General features: G+C 37.5%; 1 protein-coding gene across 2 annotated transcripts in view; it reads right to left on the bottom strand.

Moving 5' to 3' along the window:
• Nucleotides 1–20,383, bottom strand: part of LOC135412928 (cytochrome P450 7B1) — a 129,485-nt gene that overhangs the window by 5,749 nt on the left and 103,353 nt on the right. For both annotated transcript variants that reach the window (XM_064651943.1, XM_064651946.1), the window contains exons 2-5: nucleotides 16,422–16,558; nucleotides 9,510–10,106; nucleotides 8,860–9,066; nucleotides 2,558–2,736 (exon numbers count right to left, since the gene is read on the bottom strand). In XM_064651943.1, the coding sequence (XP_064508013.1) occupies nucleotides 2,558–2,736; nucleotides 8,860–9,066; nucleotides 9,510–10,106; nucleotides 16,422–16,558 (1,120 nt within the window). The remainder of the gene's footprint in view (nucleotides 1–2,557; nucleotides 2,737–8,859; nucleotides 9,067–9,509; nucleotides 10,107–16,421; nucleotides 16,559–20,383) is intronic.

Below are 20,383 nucleotides of genomic sequence, written 5' to 3'. Positions count from 1 at the left end.
ACTGCAATAACTTAAAAACCCAACCCAACCCCACTCAGAGCTCTTAGCTTTGTTCAAACATTTCCACAAGGTGCACTCCTGGTGTCTGGAGCAATTAAGAACTGTGGTATTGAACACACAGACACACTGGGTCAAACCTTATGCTTGCTTTGTCATAATAAAAGCCTTCTGAGACTTGTACTTGCTTTTAACAAAAAATAAATTGGTGTCTAAGGAATTGGGAAAGCAGAAAACAAGTGCAAGACAGGAATGTAACCAATGACAGTGACTCAGGCTTGTGCTGCTGAAGCCCCTTGAGTTGTGTTTCCTTAAAAGCTAGTTCACTAGCTACATAAAGACTAACTTTTGACAGTGAAGAAATTTTCAGCCATGCACAAGGTCTCCTAGAAGAGACAGGGTGGCTCAAAGCAAGGAAGAGGTGAAGACAGTGAGCAAAGACAGGCGATGGAAGTTCTGTGTGGATGGCCTGCTACGGGTATTATGAAAACTGAGCAATCTCCTGCGATTGATATAAGTCAAATCTTGTATTTAGCTTTGTTTGGGAAGTCACCACATAGGGTTTCCTGCAGGGTTTCCTGATATTTCACTCAACAGGTTTTGCAGAGTTAATTTACTGAGCTCCTCAACTAGCTGCGTTAGGATTTAGGGGTTCACTTATCCACTTCATAGAAAACTGACTCATTTATTTAGGCCTTAAAGAGTGGAGAAAGAGGTCACCAATATATGCTTACACTTATACAATATGGTGCCAAAGCAGAAGATAGCTTGAACTTAAATTTATGTATCCAGGAGAAAAAGCATTGCTACAAAATTATCTCGTCAAGCTGCCTGTTTTCCCAGGAAAAGTTTTCCCTAAATACATGACAAGCTCAAGACTGCACCTTTCAAAAAATTCATTCTCCATCTCTATCTGATCCTCAGTAGTTATTGTTGAAAGCACACTGCATATTTTAAGAACCAAACAGAACAGTGATTTCCCCACTTTTCGAGAGGGCCCATGTGCTGAAATCAATGTACTGCAATGTGTGGATTGCTCATTCACTATCAAAAAGATAAAATATATGAACTAAAGCTGTACTGTGAAAGCTGAGCAGAGCTGATACTAAGCAGATATATTCAAGCAATGGAAATATGGTAATATATTCCGGCAATTATTGGATAAGGGAGGGGATCAGTTTCCACACTGATGCTTTTGGTCTAGGACCTAAACAAACAGATGGACTTTTGACAAATCAATAATGTTCTCCAAAATAAAGTGTTAAGAATAAAATGAAAAAAAAGTTTATTTGTTAGCTGCTATCTATCCTTTTAAAGGATAAAACTATTAAAAAACTATTTGCCAGTAGACAGATTATTTTTAAAAACCTAATTTTTTTAGCAGGCTTTATCTTCATTTCTGGGTGGGGACAGCCAGCAGAACCCTCCTGGAAGTAATTTTAATTTTCATGGCTCCAGTATTCATCCCAGTGACTACACCTTAGTCCTGCTGACTCCAACATGCTCCACACCTCCTCTCACTGAGGCTGGCAGGGTTCCTGCACAGCGAGATGCTGTCCCACACCAACCAGACACTTGATTCTCATCTTTTCTCTGCAACCTCACATCTTTAAATCCCTGAAAGGGAGAGCCTCAGGGAGCAATGTCTCTAACATGGGCTTTCTACAAGCATGCAAAAAAATCCAGTTCTTATTTGCCTCAAATGCCAAGGATGGAAATCAACATGGGAGACAGCCATTTGCTTAGGAATATAGGGGTGTGGAGTGGATCAGGTACAAGCTCTTGCCTCTGAGGCAGAGGAGCCATTTAACAGCCTCAGCGTTGCACCCTTGCTCTTCCTTGCTCTTCCTCTGTGGCACCCTGGGCTGGGGACAGCAATCTGGGGAGCAACCTAGCCGAGAGGACTATTCAATTTGCATGCAGGTGGTGAACTTCTGAAGCCGTATTAAGGCTGAGGCAGGGTGGATTAATTTCGAGTCTTTGATATTCATTAACTCCAGCGTCAGAGAAAAATACAAGGAGATGACACAATTACCCTCCGAGCTCCGCTGCAGAGCAACAGCTTTACAGTCTCAAGTTCACAACACTCTAATTGATCAAGAAGGGGTGAATCCCTACGAAGGGAGGTGAAAAAGCATAAGGCTCAAGTAAGACACTGCTATTATAGGGCTTCAGAGAGTCAATGATGCTTTGCGGGCACTTAGCTAAATGGCCCACATTATTTGCTATTTAAACCACCTTCTATTATTCAGCCCTCCTTGGGTATCAAATGATCCACTGCCAAACAAAGCCCACATTTAGCCTAAAGTTTATGGTAGTCAATGTGCAATTGTCAATTCCTTTGAAAGCAGTCGCAGTCAGTCTCATCACCATATTTCTCTTCAGGCCGTGAATCCTTTGACCTGTAGGGCCGTAGAAAATACATCTGAAAGTAGGAAGATTTGTTCCACAAGACGGAACAGCAGTAAAAAAAAAAAAAAAAAACAACCCACAGATCACAAACGGCTTGGCTGCTTCGATGTGCCTGGAGTAGAAAGAGTAGCACCAGCTGAATGTTTACCTTAGGATCTTCATAGACCTCAGGGTCCATGTGTAAAATCTGCGGGTAAAGGGCTATCCAGTCTCCTTTCCTCAAAACGACTTCTTGATTCCCTTCAAGCTTGAGAACAAAATCCTCCTGGCTGATGCGGATGTTCATGGAGGACGAGCACATCCTTAAACTCTCGTTTAAGGCACTCTCTGCGATTAAAAAAAAGCAGAGGAGGGGGGGAAGCGTCAGAAATATGGGAGATGACTGGAAGTTATACATGGCTACAGCTGCTTAATCTCGACGGGTTTAGTAGAGCAGACTAAAGGAAAAGAAAGGAAAAAAGCACATAAACCAACCAAACATAAAGCAGAGATCAGGAGGAGGCAATAAACACCCCCGCAGGGTTGGGGTGGGGCAGCCGGGACGCTGAACCTCCCGATGTGATTCTCACTGATGGTGCTGAGAAATCCTGTCGGTTGTAAGCAGCACCAAGTTTTGGGTGAAAAGTCATTATTCAGGCATCATGTTGAAAACAACGCAATAAAAAGATATGAACGCTTTATGCATTTACATATATTTTGGCGGTTGCAAGCAAACACCAGCCAAAGCATCCATGGAGCTGTTTAGCTTGCTTTTCAAAAGCTGTTGGATGTAATGGCAGGACTATATGTTAGAAAGATCATTCTGCTTGTTAATTCTGCAGTCATTCTGAGAATTTTTAAATGTATTTTCTTTTCAATGCGCTATGCTGCCAAATGATAGTGTCTGTTACGGTCAGAGTGAATGAAAGCAATTCATTATTGCTCGGTAATTTTAAGAGAGAAAGACACTTCTAATTGAGTAAGAGGAAACAAAACATAGTTCTTTCAGGTTTGGGGAAAGCAAGATTTCTGTCTCCACCATCACATTCTGGAAGGCTCCAGAAGCTGAATGTCCTTGCTTTCCCAGTGGCCTTCACCTTTTGCTCCTAGCACGACAGATTTTATGGCTAATTTCCGGCAATTTATCCTGGCAGTTTGAGGAGGAATTCCTTTGGGAATAATATGCATAATTTGCATAAATCATTCTGATAGCATGTATATCAGCATGTAGCTCCTGTCTAGGGCTGCATCTCTCACTTTGTAATCAAAACTGACTATTTTTCCACCAGTGTGTATGGGCACTGTTATATGTGACTTGATTCCTTCTAACCATTAGTGTGAAAAACAGCCTAAAATGGGGTTTCATGTGCACGTAGTAATCCATTTGTGTCTGAATTTACATTTTGTGATATCAAATAAGCCTTCTCTAAGTGTTCACCAAGGCACTGCAATTGCTGCACCCAAAAGGTTAGTTTATTAGAGACAGTAGCTACCCAGTGTAGATGCCTCTGAAAAAAAATAATAACAAACGTTCTTTCACTAAAAATTAAATCTGGTGCAGCATGCATAGCAAATAAAGTGGCCCTGGATGCTTTCTTGCAGGAGGTTTTTCCTTAAGCATGCATTTGTCTAAAGAAATGAGGCTGCGGTCAGCTTTGTGTGGCCAGCGCCGTGATTCAATGTGACGTACAGTGAGTCTGTGCATATTCTTTTGGACTGCCTTCGTTACTATAATCAGGCAGAGTCAAATCGGCTTGTTGGTGACGAAGCCAGAAAAGAACCCTGGTTCCAGAAGATGGCCTCTACTGCGGATAGCCACAAGGCACCTGACACGATAGATTTCAACTGGCAGCGCTCTGGCAACAAAACTTTGCACGGTACAAAGGAAGGGTCCAGTCTCTGCTCCAGACTGCCTTCAACCCGCGGAAAATGAAGCTGGTAACTTCCTGCTGGTCCACCATTTAGGAATGGTGGTGACATGCATAGCAACAGCAGAAATCAAACAGGGAAGAGGAAAGGAGGGGAAAAAAGAGAGAAATAATTATTAAAATGATGCTGCGAACTAGCAGGTTTATGTTTAACCGCCCAAGCGATGCGGTCACATCCTATCGGTGGACATTCTCCCACAAAACGCACAGTCCCTGCCCGCTGCCAGATCCCAAATGACAATCGGGCAGCATATCTTATGCAGAAGTTAATCACAATAATGGAGCACAAAGTGTGGCTTAGCGGTCAGATCGTAAATGACAAATCTGTTTTACCTTCCAGTACCAGTTATGTGGGGAAGGCAAGCTTGGCTCTTGCTCTGAGCGATCATGCCGATAATCATTAGATGACAAAAGTAATGAGTCACATTATGATCAACAAAGGAGAATGGAGCTTATATGGCTTTGCAGGCTTACATTAAAAAAATAGACAGTCAGCTTTCCACAAATGCCGGAGCTATACATTGAGAGGAATGACAACTGCACAATAAAACTGCAGCCTTTACTTGCAGTTGTCATAGTTCAGCAGACACCAGCCATCGCCGCTGACAGACCAGCTGGGTAGCTTGGGAGGCCTTCCATTCTGCACCGTGAGGTACAGTAAATTATCTAGCACGGTAGAGCAACATCTGTTTCTGTGCTTGTGCCGAACAAACAAGGCAATTTAAAGCATACCAAGGGATAACCAAGCAGCAAATGAACATGACCCTCATTTTTTTCCTCCCTTCTTACACACATGAGATGCTAAACTTCACTGTGTGAGCGCTACATAAAGAAGCCAGGCTGTTGTTTGATAAGGTGTTGTCAGAGAGATTTTACATATTTTCTAGAGAGAGAGAGAGGGGGAAAAAAGAGAGAGAGAGATATCTCTCATAGTATTGTTATTCTTAGAATCCTCCCACTTCTCTCTTCATTTCTCTTATACTAAAGCTAGCACTCAGCTTCCAATTCATTCTAGACTTTTTTTTTAAAAAAACTGTTTCAATATACTTATAAATATTCAGTCTTTAAACCCTAATTTGCTATACTTAGTTCACATGCCTTCAAGCATTTGTCTTCCAATTTCCACTGAATAAATGCGTACTAATGAGAAATAGAGCAAGCTGCTGAGGCAAAGCTGGGTGACTTGAGCCTGGCCTGCCACCAGCTTGTGATAGGCAGGCAAATTGAGTTAAAATGAAAAGTCTTGTCAGCTGAAATACAACATGGTAGCCAAACAGCAAGCTGTCAATCATCCAGCCAAAACAAGGGACTGCAGGTAATAAAAGGTCATTGCGAATCATAAGTGCATTTGGCTTTCGTAGGCAAGTTAATTTTAATTAAACATGATCTCTATCGGTAAGTGTTTTATAAAACTTATTGTGCAATAATGGATTGTTAATTTTACACTAACACATAGCAGGTAATAGGGTATCATAATTATTAGAGTGTATTGTAGGAAAATAGCTATTGAGTATGCAAATATTTGGGGGGGTCATTTACCCACAGGCATCATGGTGTGCCAACACAAACGATAATCTGAAACAAGTACATTTGCATTGTACAAAGAACTAAATGGTACTGCCCAGCCCATTCCAGAAAAATATATTTATTTCTTTCAATCCAACCAAGGATTTTAATGCTTAGCATTTGTGCTATGAATATGCACTCTGTATTAGTTGTTTTTGGGTTTCTATCCTTTCTCATGTACAAAACAATTTTTCAAGCTGTGCTTTTTTTGCAGGAAATATCTGGGATTCAGCAATGACCTGAGGCAAGAATACTTCACCATATAAATGAATGGGCTAATATTAAACAAACGAACTGACTAAACATGCCTAACATTAAACATGCACTAAGTATATCTCTGCTTTACCCTTGGCATTTTCATTATAACCATTTTAACTGACAGACCATTCTCATGTGTCCTTTGCCATGTTAGAACTCTCTTGTGAGACATAACGACTAACAATGTATGTTACTCTGTGCACACAAATACACGTTTGGATTTTAGGATTGTATTGTCCTACGTATACAATACGAAGTGTGCTGCCCCAGAAATGCCATCAGAAAAAGGTAATGAGGGCCAACATTTGCTAGCTTTGTTTTGGGTTAAAAGTGCTTTAGTTTTTTTGTTTAGTTGGTTTGGTTTGTTTTGTTTTGTTTGTTTGTTTGTCTGGGCTTTTTTTCTGCCCCTTTTTTTTTTAAATTAAAAAAAATCACATAGCTGTGCTTAGAATTCAGGAATAAATCAGGCCATGTTGTTCTCTTGACCCAAAGAACCTGACCACAATAACAATGCTACTTCCCGAGAAAGACTTTTAGCAGTTCATGCTTGTTCTTCATAGAATGAGGAATCAAAAAGAAGTCTCTTGTTATAGTAGGCCAAAAAGAGGACGAAGAATCAGAGCACTTAAAACAGGAGAATGAGATGACAAGGTGATGAACATGCAAGAATCCCACCTGGTCTGCCTTACTTAAGAGCAGGGACACAAATCCCGGTTTCCTACACCCCGGGTTGGCACAAGGGGAGCAGGAAGAAGAAAAGCTCAGCCTTGGAGGTTTGGGGTCAGCGGCCTGAGCCTTCCTGCAACAGGGGAATTTTTGGTGTGCAAACAATGCAATTTGGGACCTTTGTCCCGCCTCCACATTTATTAACAAAACATCCCTTTTCCCCTTTCCACCGAAGCATGACTTTAATACTCTTATGGTACAGATTTTTTTTCTATATTATTATTTTATGGGACAGTATCCAGCCCTTTATGACTTAAGTGCCAGAAGGATTGAAATCGAGCTTCTGTTCATATGACATTATGTTTAACATGATTATAAAATTTAACAAAAGTGTTACAAGAATACTACAAAGTAGGATGTGGCACTTCCCTCTCAACACATAAATCAAATGCTACCAAGGTACTTCAAGATTTCAAGGAGAAGCAGAGAAATGACACAGTTAATGTTTTAAACTGTTCATACCGTTTTGCACCAGATGGTTTTAGTGAACTACATGCTTTTATTTTCCTGATTCCTACACTTCTGGGGAGCCTTTTTTTCCCCTTTTTTCCCTTGCCATTCCTATCTCAGTCTCCAAATACAAACTAAATTCTCCTTTGATCTTCTTGATGCTTGGTAACTTATTGTTTGGTGTATGCTAGCTCTGATGTGAAGCAGAATTACTCGTGTTCCTTAAAAGTACATTAAATGCTTAGAATGTCATGTTATTCATCAGAAGTGTCCTTGTCATCCAATATCTCCTCTATTTCAAAAGCATTCTCCATCGGTTAGAGATAAATTTGCATCAAAACAACCATGACTCCAGATGAAACCAACTTAGTAGACTCATGCTATATAAGATTAATATTAATGCTCTAACATAAAGGAATTGGATCAAACTCAATTTTATATTTGTACTACAAGAAGCAAATCAAGTTTGAACACAGATTCTTGAGACATGTCACACTGGATTGTCCTGGAGAATGGCAGCAGTTACTTAGATCCAGACCAGGCACAGAGACTGCACTGCTTCACCATCATCTCTTGACAAAGCTTTGTTTAAGAGTGGAACATCAGTTCATGCCATGAGCTACCAAGACATAATAGACATGCGCTACCAAGACCTATAGACATGAGCTTGTTTTGAACAGGGGACTGTTTCTGATATTTAAAAAGAGAGGATTATTGAACCTTTAAACTTCTATTCAGCTGTTGTGTATCCTGTGGAGACTTCCAGATGCTTAAAGGTACCTACCTGCTATACCCTCTCTCCTCTCTTGGGCTAATTTTACCATTTCTCTTGCCAGTGTCTGTACACTAGCAAATGAAGTGAAATCAACAGCTCATGCTCTGAAGGCCTCTACAGCTCCTGAATCAAACAACTTCCAATGGCCACTGGCAAGGGTCTCCCTTTGAACCTCTGATCCAGAACTGAAAGACGTGTAGCTCCCTTAAAGTTCATTATGTTGAATAAAGGTACTTTTTCAGTACTGAAAACACCATTTATACTGTGTGAATTTTTATCTTCTTATATTTCATTTGGAGGCATTGTCCAACAGAAGCCTGCTTTAGAAGTCTTTTTTGTTTTGTTAAAGAGAGAAAGAAATGCCCATGGAAAAAAATATATTTGCAGTTTAAATACACTACCCCACTTTAATTTCAGAAAAGGGTCTTTCTTGGCAGTACCATACAGAAGTATTTGAAATGCATTAACACATCGGCAGATGCTCAGAATCAAACAACTTAATAGGCATCAACTTTTTTTTCAAATAATTGCAAAGCTTCGATTTAGCCTTTTGCATACCTTGCATAGTTAATTACCTAGGCTTTAATGTTTACATGCAATGAGAGTATCTACAGCTATAAACTACATAATTTATAATTGATGTAAATGGCTGTTATTATGTCAATTAGGCAGCTGTGTCCTCCACCTTCTCAGTAAACAGAAATGAGTGATAAACTGAGTTTGCCGGGAGAGCCCCTCTTCTCTTCCTAACAGATAAAAATAAATTACCTAGGTAGACCAGGTTGTCCAATTGTTCTCTGGTGAGGTGGATGTTATATGTGGGCCCTCTCTTTTGACCTGTTGACTGCAGCAAATGGTCAATCTCGTCACGCACCGCTGCAAGAGCTTCTGGGTGCCGCAGAAGATAATACATGGCCCAGAATGTAGCTGGAATCGTGTTTCCCACAGAGGCCCACAGGAAGGCAAAATGATGTGCTGGGAGAAAATAAGTGAAAAGGAAGATTAATAGCGTTTATTACACTGATTAGATTTGCAGTGTGCTAATTAAAAGATGTTAGGACACAGACCCAGCCAAGGATCAGTGAATGCTAATGAGGACCAATAGGCTTCTGAAGTCTAATTTTCTGCTTAATGAGAATAGTTTGAAATGTAATGTCGGGGGGGTGGGGGGAATAAGGGGAGGAAATGCAGCTCAGTTATAATCTTTCTCATTATCACCATTAAGTATCTTGTTTTACCACCTCAGCACAAAAAAAAAATCAATTATCATAGAGGGTTGTTTCAGAGTAAAACATTTTATCATTAGCCAATTAGAAAGAACATAAAAAAATTTCAAGGTCGCCATTTTGCCTTTTTATTTCAAAGGTCTATAGTAAATTATTTTATTTTAGACAAGCAATCATTCATAAGTTTCCTACCTGCTTTGTCATAATCTCCAAGCAGCTCATATTTCTCAAATATATCTTGTCTGGCTTGGACCACTTTTGACCCTCCCAGCCATTTTGTCATGTTCTGAAGTAAAAAATGATGTATAAGCTCCTTTCGAACCTTCTTGGTAGCTCCTAGCAACTCAATTGGTATGTTTGCAGCTAAATAGGGAAAGCTGGCATCAAACTTGATAAATTTGTCTCTGATTTCACTAATAACTTTGTGGCCATCTGCAGCAGGAACTCTTCCATATAGTGTTACAAAACTGGCTTCAAACATTACAGAGCAGCAGAATTTGTACATTTTTTCTGTTTCCCAATCTGTTGCTTGTGAGCATTTCCATTCAAATATATCCTGGAGATTTTTCATCATGTGGTCAGAAATGATATCCAAAGGCTTGCCTTGTAGATACTGGTAGATTCTGTGCAGGTTTTCTTTGAGATCGGGGAATTTTCCTTTTGACAAGGCTGGGTAGTCAAAAGTTTTGGAAGCCATTTTATTAGCGAATTCATGAAATTCAAGTTGCTTGCTATTCCGGATGACATAAACATATTGAAATGGGTCCATGATAAAGGTAATATATCTACCTGAATAGAAGAAAAGAAAAAATTAAGAGACATAAGCGCTTTTATAATCTGGTGACACTTTCAGAAGCAATAACTGATAAACCAAAGACTGCGAAAAAAGCATGCAGAAAAAAACCCCAAAAAACCAAAGATACATGAATAAATCTGCACAGAAAAAAATAATAAAAAAAGCAATAACTTTTATTTAGATCCTCTTTGTCAGGTCACAGATTCCACCTGTGTACAATTTGAAGGCTCTTCTAAAATCAGTGTGAAGCCATTTCTATTAAGACTGATCTCCTGTTAGTGCCAACAATGGAATGTGATCTCTTCAACTGTAGTGCTCTGAAATAAATCATTTACTACTCTGGTCTAATTCATGAAAATACAGTGTGGAGTTGTAGCAACATTTGAAAATTGAAGGTTTTTACCAGTGGAAAGTGAAAACCATACACATTTCACCTTCATAGAGGAAAGTGGATGACGGAGGCTGGAGTGGAAAACATGCCACCTAGGCAGCTTTTTTCCAAGTAAATGACACAGGAACTCAAAATCTGTCAGTTACAGGTTTAACTGCACACTGCAGTCAAACATTTAAACCTTCTCTCACACCTCTCACATCTGTGTTTTTTCCCCTGAAGCTTTGCTAACTTTCTGTTAAGAATGTGCTTAGTATGCTTAACATGACTACCTTACGATGTGAATTTGAAGTCATAGCTTACAATGTAGAAGGCCACCATTTTTACCATGGGTCCTCCTTTGGGGTACACACAGTCCCATTGTGTCAGAGTACACCAACAACTTCCTACCCTTCCCAGGGTACTTAATTAGGTGACACAGCGATAACTTCAGCTGCTTGTACAGAGGGATAGGATTGCATCAAGTTTGATGTTTTTTTTAAATTGCCCCTGCCAGAAAAAATCTTGCAATTTCGCCCTAAAATTCTTATCAATTTCTAAAGAAAAGCATTTGGGTGAACTGCCATGAATCAAAATGTTAATGCTCCCAAAGCTCAATTAAATCTTAACTGTTCATACATGATTCTAAATTTAGAGTTCCTGATTCTTACCTTGAATGAAGACAGAAAAAGGGTACCTATTAAAACGTACACATCCTCTGTGAAATATCCCAGTTACAAAATCTGGAAACTAGCAAAGTTTCCAGCACTTACAGTCTAATTCTGTCTTACTAAAGGGACAAATCTCCTTTGATTTTAATGTGAACACTACATGCTTAACTTAGGACCAAATTTGGCTCTGTGACAGATGTCCAGAGATAAAGTAGTCACTACCACTAAAAATGTCAACAAGTATCCATGGTTACCATATAGTGATACGTGAATTATCATAGTTATTCCATATTCTGACCTATACACACACAGAGTGCTCCGTGGTATCTGGGTGTACCCTGGACTTCCTCTACAATTACCAGCTGCCATAATTTCTCTCCCAATAACATCAACTGCAATCTCAGTGAACCAGTAAGGAAATGTAAAGGATAAGTTGAGACAGAATTTGACCCCCTTTTTTTTGTCAGCAGTGTGCGAGAGTTCTTAAGATACTCATGGATTTTGCTTTATTGTAACATAATCAACCATACACATAAATTTAATTTTAAAGAAAAAATATTTTGAGAAACTGGCATGAAATAGAGATCTTGAATTCTCAGTCTCCTTTTTTTGACCAGTTCTTCCTTTCCAGACCACAGAGGCTGAAAAGAATTTTTAGTCTCGACCTGTGCAGGATCTTCGTTAAGTGTCCTGGAATCACTCTCTCTTTCCAGCTTTCGCCCACTTTCATGCTCTTTATTGAGGCTACCATCTTTGTGATCAAAGCTTGGAAAAAATGCCCATTGGAGCAATTTTTAATAAATAGATTTGGAGTGTTATTAACCCTAAAGATGAAAGCTGGCTTCTTAACTTTGCATTTACAGGGTAAACAATTTAAGTTAAGATTTTTAATTAATATTAATTTAAACCATCTGTCCACCATCTGCTTATTTCTGATGCAAAATATGAGTTTCTTTGTGATCTTTAATCAGACACTTAGCAAACGCACATCAATTCTTATCATTTTTAAGTAAGAAAATGATTTTCAGCAAACGAGTTTTCAGACAACAAACTATTTTAGCAATAATTTTAAATCAAAATTCACTCAACACTAGCACATACTTTGAAAAAAAATCCCTGAGAAACAGAATATTACATATCCCGATTTTATTATTCTCATCAGGTTCCTGGTAGCAAAAAGTAAGTATGTACCAAAATATAATTCATTTCGTAGAATCAATTCGGGCTCCAGACCACACCACTGCAAGTCAACAACATATATAAACACATAAACCAAAATATTTCTTGTTGCTGCATTTAGTAAAGGTCTAGACAGTCAGAAAGCGGAACCCTTCTATAACAAAGGCAGCTTGTTCATGTATGTCATCGAGAATCTAATTTTAGATCTCTTAATTAGAAAAATACTAAAATCTAGGGGTAATTAATGGCAGTTAGAAAGTTGTTGTTGTGAGAGTGGGTATGGAAACCTTTAACAATTACAGTCATCCTCACACACAGATGCACTCTGAGGCTGCACTGCTTACCCCAGTCTCCTCCATATAGGAACAGATTGCTAATTACAAAACTGTGCCCCAACACCTCCTCTACCCTGAACAGCAAACATCCGAAGTGGAACAAACTTTCTCACCTCTAGTTATGATTTTAAATTTTTTAAGTGTCAATATGGTCCTTAATCTTGCTTTTTAAATCCTGTCATTGTCCCCAGTGAGGTTTCTTCCCACTGATTGTCCCTCATGGTGTCAGAGACTAATAAATTCAAATCTTTCTTAAAGTTTCCAGTTATTATTTGGTATTTTAAAATGCATCTTCCCCCTCCCCTCCCATGTCTTTCCATTGCAGCTAATGTCAAGACTATCTCTAAAAGGTAACCTTTTCTGAAATCAAACCAAAATCTTGATACTCATGAATTCCCTTTAAAGTATTGGAAAAGGTAAATGCCAAATCAGCCAAGAATGGAGGCATACCACAGGCTCCTCAAATCAGGAAGCCTTAAATATTGAAGGTGTTTATATAAAAATCACTGGAGACTAAGCCTTTCCTTGTTAGCTTGCAAAAAAATCCTCCAACACCAAAAATAAGTAGACATGTACATATAGAAAAGTCACACTCCAATTTTTAATAGTTTAAGTCACTGAGCTATTTTATTTAATACAGTAGAAACAAGTCAAAGCAAGAGATGTATCCTTGTTTCTGTTAAAAGCCCTCTGATTTTTTTTTTAAATGGCTACAGAGAATTCACTATCCAGTCCTTCAGTCTGCATTACACCCATGCTGCAAATAGCCTGGTTATCTCCATTTAGTTTCTACAGTCTCCTAGAAATAGAAGATTGATGTGGAAAATATGAAAATTGTCAACTTTGGTAAATCTGAGCACAGAAGCCAGTATTTGTATGATAGTTAAGAAATTACTCTAATAATGCATTCTGGAGCTTTTTAATGCTAATGATGAAAGACAAGCATTTCAGACAGCATCTAATGATGGATGTTATTTCAGTAATGCTTGCAGCAGGCTTCAGCTTGGTAAGAAGTTAATGTAAATTACCTTTTGCCTAAGAGAGAAAAATGTGATATGTTACTGTAGGTGTATCGTGCTTTAAAGAAAAGAATGACTTAGCAGCAGTATTTGAAAAGGCAAGTGTGCTCAGTAAAAAACAATAAGATTATTTTATTTAAAGTTGAGTTAGTCTTAGAGAGAGTGATGCAAGGTTCAGTATCACTCCCACTAACTTATCAGGAAAAGTTTAATCCCAAGAAACAATGACAAAACTGTTTCAAGCTCTTTAAGTTCTTACCTAGCTGTCTGCCTATGCTGCTGACCCTTAACAAGCAGAGAGGCTTGGGAAGTACGATCATCTCAATGCCACAGACTCCCTCTCTCGCTTTCCCCTCCTTATTCTTTTCTTTTCTTTTTTTTTTTTTTTTCCTCAAGACTATTGCATTTACGTAATCATCCACTTATTAGGGAGATTCTGCTGAACTGCTGACAATGATGTACAGTGGTGCTGCGCTGGCATGACGTTTGGGGAAAACGATTCTGCTGCACCACCACACAAAACCAATTAGAGAACTATTTTCTGCGACAGGTCAGGAATTTACATTGTTTCTCATAGAAAGATTTGCTTTTTAATTTCTTTATTAAGATGACATCCATGTCCCTTGCGACTTTTAGGGATGACAATCATTTGCTCATCACATGGGAAAGTACAATCAGCAAAATCGCATCACCGGTACGGGGCAACGCCAGAAACTCCAAGCATCGTTCTGCATTTTCCAAATGAACTAGTTTGAGAACCAATAATTAGAACAATATATATTGATAGAATTTTTTGACAGGACCTTTAGACATCCACCAGGGGGGTAAAGTAATGATAGTCCACATACAGCTGGCTACGCTATGTTTGCCGAACGTATAAACATCATCTTTGTCAAATCAGTAAGACACAGAGAAATCCTGTATGCCTTTGGATCAGGACACGTTAAGAGCTACTAACAAGCTTAGGCTTCTTTCTTGACTTGCAGATGACAAACTATTTCTCTTTAGTGAAGTCCTGACGGTCAGTAATTCTATACTGAAAAAAGAGAACTTAAAATGGTATCTCTAGTATGACAAATGCACAAAATCAAACATTTCCCTGCACAAGGCTGAAATGATATCCAGAATTCACTCTATTTACTTCAGTCTTTATCAAGGAGGCTTGCTGAAAACACTTGAACACAGGGAGATTATCTGAAATGGAATTTGGTTTATCAAGCAAATAGAGATTTCTGAAATTAAATTACACTCATAGATTGCTTAAACACAAACTTCTAAGCACAGTCTTGCATAACATAATAAAGAGGTAAAAGAGAAATAAATATCTGATTAAACACATTTAGGATTATGACATATGACTGTATCTGGTTTTATGAATGTACTACGATAATATCTGAATTACACTTATTAACCTGTATTTGTAGGAAGCCAAAACTTTACTGTAGTGTGAATGCACATTAACAATAAAAAAAAACTGTATTTCAACAAAAGTTGGTGTTGTACTGTGTCAAACTCACTTTCAAGTTGGAAAAAATCTGAGCATACCAGTTTCCAAAGAAAAAATCCTGAATGAATTAAAAAAATCACACATTTAATAGAATAAAAATGCTCTTCCAAAGGAACAAAAAGACAGATTTGTTAAGAGAAAAAAAAAATTATTAATTAAACACACAGCTTGCAATTAAAGTAGTTGACATTTGAAGACAAAAATTATTTTTATTGCAAAATATTACTTATATGGAAATATAAAGCTAATGCTTCTGCCATGGAAGAAGCAAGCTTTATACTTTACCCTTAACGTTTTTGTTTGAAACTCCCTGAAAAAATAGGAATAACTAAAAATGAGATAGACTTAACTCTAAAGTTGATCATTTGAACAAGGATATCAGCATGTAGAGGGGCAGGAGACAGTTACATCCACCTACACTAAAAAGAGCTTGTCTTCTTCTGAACATAGGCAAACACTGGATTTTAAATTGATATTAGTAAAAAGTAGATCTCTGTGTGTATATATATATATATACACACATATATATACATATGTAAATTTACATATTTAACTTTCATTCAAGATTCCAGTTTCATTCTAGGTTTTTCTTCTACAGCTAAGCGTCTATGTAAAATCACTCAAATGTTTGTATTCGATCTAGTGTAGTAACACAGTTATAAATACAGAAAGAAACAAGGTTATACCATACTTTATTATATTGTTATTTTCAGTAAGCATGATCAGAGAAAGAGGCTGGCAACGGGAAGTTCCTGTGTTCCAGTCCTGATTGTATCACTGAGTCAATGTGTCATTCGTTCCCTTGTGTTCCTGTCAACCAGTTGTAAAATGTGTGAGAGCAAATTCTGCACTTTTTTTTAAAGTGTTTTCTAAATTTAATCTGATATTTTTCTGTGCAGTGTCACGATGATGTTAGTTCTCCCTTCTTTAGGGAAAAAAACTCCCAATACACAATTAAATGTGCTGTTAAAATCTACATTCATATATAACATACCTACAAATTCTGTCAATATGCATATATATATATATATATGTATATAAATCCACATGTTCATAGTGATATTCTATGAATAATTATTATGCTTATAATATGTGTAAATATGAGTCATTTTTATTGGTCTATGCTACAGAAAAATATTTTTGGTTCAGTAAGATTCTAAACTAAACATTTGAATTAGTGTTTAACTTCACTGATAGTAAAAAGAGATATACTAAAATATTTCTCACCAGCAATATGTACAGTGAAAATATCCCCAAGTTTCTTTTGCTGATCCAGTAAAAATTTGAAAGCATCTTTTCTAAAAATCAGAGCTTTCCCAAGGTAAGGAATCCAGCCATTTATCAGTGGGGGCTCTCCAGTCTTCCTGTTGAAAACAGAAAAAAAACCAACCAGGAATTAGCTTTGGCATGAGAGCAACTCATCTTTATATCTATTTATATATTATACTTAGACCCACCATTTACATATATAATTCCTGCAATGTATAATACGTTGTACAGAAAGTTCTTCAGCTATGATGGCAGATTAAATCTAATCACACCTCTGAGCACTGAAGGCTCTGTGTGGTGATTAGGAAAAATAAGTGAGAGAAATTGAGATGCATTTAACTACAGGTTGTCCAGCTATTACCATCAAGTTATGAACACAGAAAAATGATATTCAGTAGAAAGTCTTCCAGCAAAGAGTCCTCTCATTTTCAATATTTGGCATGTCAGAGAAAGATGTATTGGAAGGCAATTATGACAGATTTAGGTAAATAGGACGCCGACATACCACACAAAACAACTAGCCTTACAGATAATGTTTTAGTAATTTCAGCTTACCAGCACAGAGAATAGCTACCATTATAACTAAATACCTTTAAAATATAGGATAATAATAGAGGCTGAACATTAACCATAATAAATCTTAGTCTCTTTATATTTATAGTCTAAGATAGAAATGCGTATGAACAGTTTAGGATGAAATTCTAGATAACAATATTTGCATCCCAGTCTAAAAAAGCAGCCATGGTGCATTAGTTATGTTTACAGAATAGTATAAAATACCTTTTAAGAACCTACTAAGTTACATTTTTCTTTAAAAAGGAAAAAAGGTTCCCACACTGTCCTATTCCTGACTGCAAGTAAATGTCTTTCCCTCATGCTGGCATTTAGTTGCTTGACTCTGATTTACAACAAAGAAACATAAAGCGTGATTGTTCTGGAAAGGATTAAAACAAATATTCGTGAACAACTCTGCTGCTACATCCCATCTGTGAAGGTGACTTATACTACATGCAGAACAACTCATTCTGATTAAACACAAGATATTTACTAGCTTGGATCTAATCAAAGATCAAGGGATCACAAGCTTTACTACTATCATACACAGCATGGATTTTTATGTAGCTGGATTAACCCTACCATAGTCACATTCTCCCCTGAACTGCTGTAACAGAAACGAAAAAAATTAAAAAGAGGTAACCATGGTATGCTGTACTTACTGTTTTATTTTATTTTCATAATTAAAACTTTTTGAGCAGGAAATTACAAGCCAGAGATTTGCTCACTTATTTTTAAAAAGTTGCTATAAATTTAATTTACAGATAAGCAGATGTGACCAAACCATGCTGCATATCTCAATCTCTTTCTGTGTAACTGACTAATAATTTTGAATTTTAGTTTCTGAGAACATCCTTTTGTACCCTGGAAAATCAGTAAATCTTCTGGTCCAAACCTGACAATCTCACAGCCAAAACATCTGCTGTGCCTTTTTCATTTCTTTGATTTTTGTGGGGTTTCGGGGTTTTGTTTGGTTGTTTTGTGGTGTGGTTTTTATATTGAGGAGAAGGTGGAGCCCCTCTTTCTTCAATACCTCACAGAAACCACTCCATTAATCATCCTCTAGTGGTCAAATAACATTATTTACACATGTGGTCCAGAAAACTTTGAAACGGTTATTTCTGTATTAAGCGAATAAAAGCAAAGAACTAATCTGAGATTACATGAGAAAGATCACCACCCCTGGAAGCATAGCAGCCAGCTTGATACCCTCAATTATCCCCTCCAAGCCTGTAAAGAATCTGGATGATTTACCCATTTTTTTCTCCCCAGACTATTAAGTCCCGAGAGCGGCCACCTTTCACTTCCCCTCCTGGACACTATGCCCCGTAAGTAGCATCCTGACAAATATTTAGATAGGCTTTTTGTCATCTTCTAATTGAATGCATCTAATTTCACCCTCCATGTTCTGTCATTCGGTCAGAAGCTGTATTCCTCACAAGCTCTCCACCGGGTAAAAAGAAGGCAGCTCAGAAATCCAGGGGAAAATTAACTTAATGCTCCAAGTCTTTGGGATCACATCAGGGAGACATTTTGCTATTGCAAAGACGTGAGGGTCATCGTTCGCTTCAGACATGTTTAGCTCAGCAGCAATAAGCTTAACACTGTTAAACACCATGTCAAGGCTACGTGGCTTTCGGAGGAAAATATAACACCAGTTCAACTTACGACCCCCAGCAGACTGATAACAGAAATGTGTCTTCATTTCTAGCTTTCCTTCTCTTTGGAAGATGGAGGTCATCTCCATGACTTATTGATGTCTGTTAACACACAGCAAAGAAACGAGCAGCGCGTATATTTTAGTGCCTCCCCAAATACAACGCTTCTCTGCACAAACTTTTAAACAGCGTAGTGCAGCTAACCCCATTTCCTGAAGGACTCTTAACTACACTCCAGAAGTACCTCCAGTACCCATGGGTACTTCCAGAAGTTCTCATCGCCTTCAGATGCTATACTGAACCATTAACAAAGCCCACATAAACTTTTACTGCTTAATAATTTGCTCATGCACTTTAACTCTGGACTCACACTTAACAGAAGTTGTAAAATTTGATAATTAGGCAAAATATTACAAGGGTTAAAGTTATATTTTTCTCATGACACAATATATATTGTTGTACCAAATGTGAAATATAGCTAAGAAATACAAAAGAGCAGTATGACGTGTTTTGTTGGCAATTTAAGACTGCAACTTTTTTAATTGAAGCATTCAGAACGTCTTACAGATTACATTTTATTTAGGTCTAGTTTAACTGCTTAAGTTCTAATTCACTTAACAAACCTCATGATACTTCCAGGTTTTTTGCTCCACATATTGGGCTGGTTTTGCTTCTATAGAGGAATATTTTTACTTATCTGAGAAGCCTCTGTGAAGTCAGTAAGACTTAACAAACAAATTTCTCACATATGTGAGTGAATTTTACAAATAAAGCATCAGCAACATGTCCAATGCAATCTATAAGTAGACAGATCAGTTACAAAGTGGAGGGAGAGCAACACAGTTGTATCATCCATCATTGTTAAATGGATAATTTCAAATGGCATTATGCAAAAATCAGCTGGCTACAAATACAGCCCATAAATAGAACAAACAGATTTTGATAACTGTAATTTTTCTTTGCTTTCACAGTGAAAAGATAGTTCCTTGTTAGCAAGTAATAGAGTTGAAATGCCTACTTCAAATAAGAAAAGTTCTGGAGTTTGTTTACAGTTTCTTTAAGGGAAGATTTTTCAGCCTACCTAAAACATAGAAGGCACTGACTCAGGTGTGATTATTTAACTACTGAGGTAAGGCAGCACACAAAATTGTGGATGCTGTATCTATATCTCACTTATGCTAAGCAGCAGTGATGCAATAAAGCAGGAGAAAAATGGGCTGCAACGTACATATTGTGAAAAGATTCTTTAAAAAAATTATTAAATTCAAGGTCTCTAAACATTATGTTTTCAATTACTGAAAGTGAATTACTTGTAAAACCCAAACGAGGTCATTTGTTAAGCAATCTGAACATGATTTTTTTTTTTAAGTTAAAAAGAAAATACCCTAAAGATTCACAAGAAAATAGACTTTGCCAACATTATCTCTCACAGAAATATTATTGCTTTATAAAAATATACAAGACTATTCTTTTCTTGGTTATACCATTTCAACTTCACTGCACTGTAAGGCATTGGATCAGTGTAAATGAGAGGAGAATCTTTCTCATTTCACTGGTTATTTGTATTCCAAAGGAGCAGATGCCTTTCAAATTATGCAAAAATCCACAGCGCATCTTGTACTATAGCAGATGAACAGGTTAATTTTTCTTTTTGCACATAATAAATCATAAGTGCTTTAACACCCATAGTCGCATTTCATGAACATA

This window comes from Pseudopipra pipra, chromosome 1 (genome assembly GCF_036250125.1).
Source record: "Pseudopipra pipra isolate bDixPip1 chromosome 1, bDixPip1.hap1, whole genome shotgun sequence".
Taxonomy (NCBI): Eukaryota; Metazoa; Chordata; class Aves; order Passeriformes; family Pipridae; genus Pseudopipra; species Pseudopipra pipra.
Note: the sequence above shows the minus strand (reverse complement) of the source record. Positions and strands in the feature narration are given on the sequence as shown.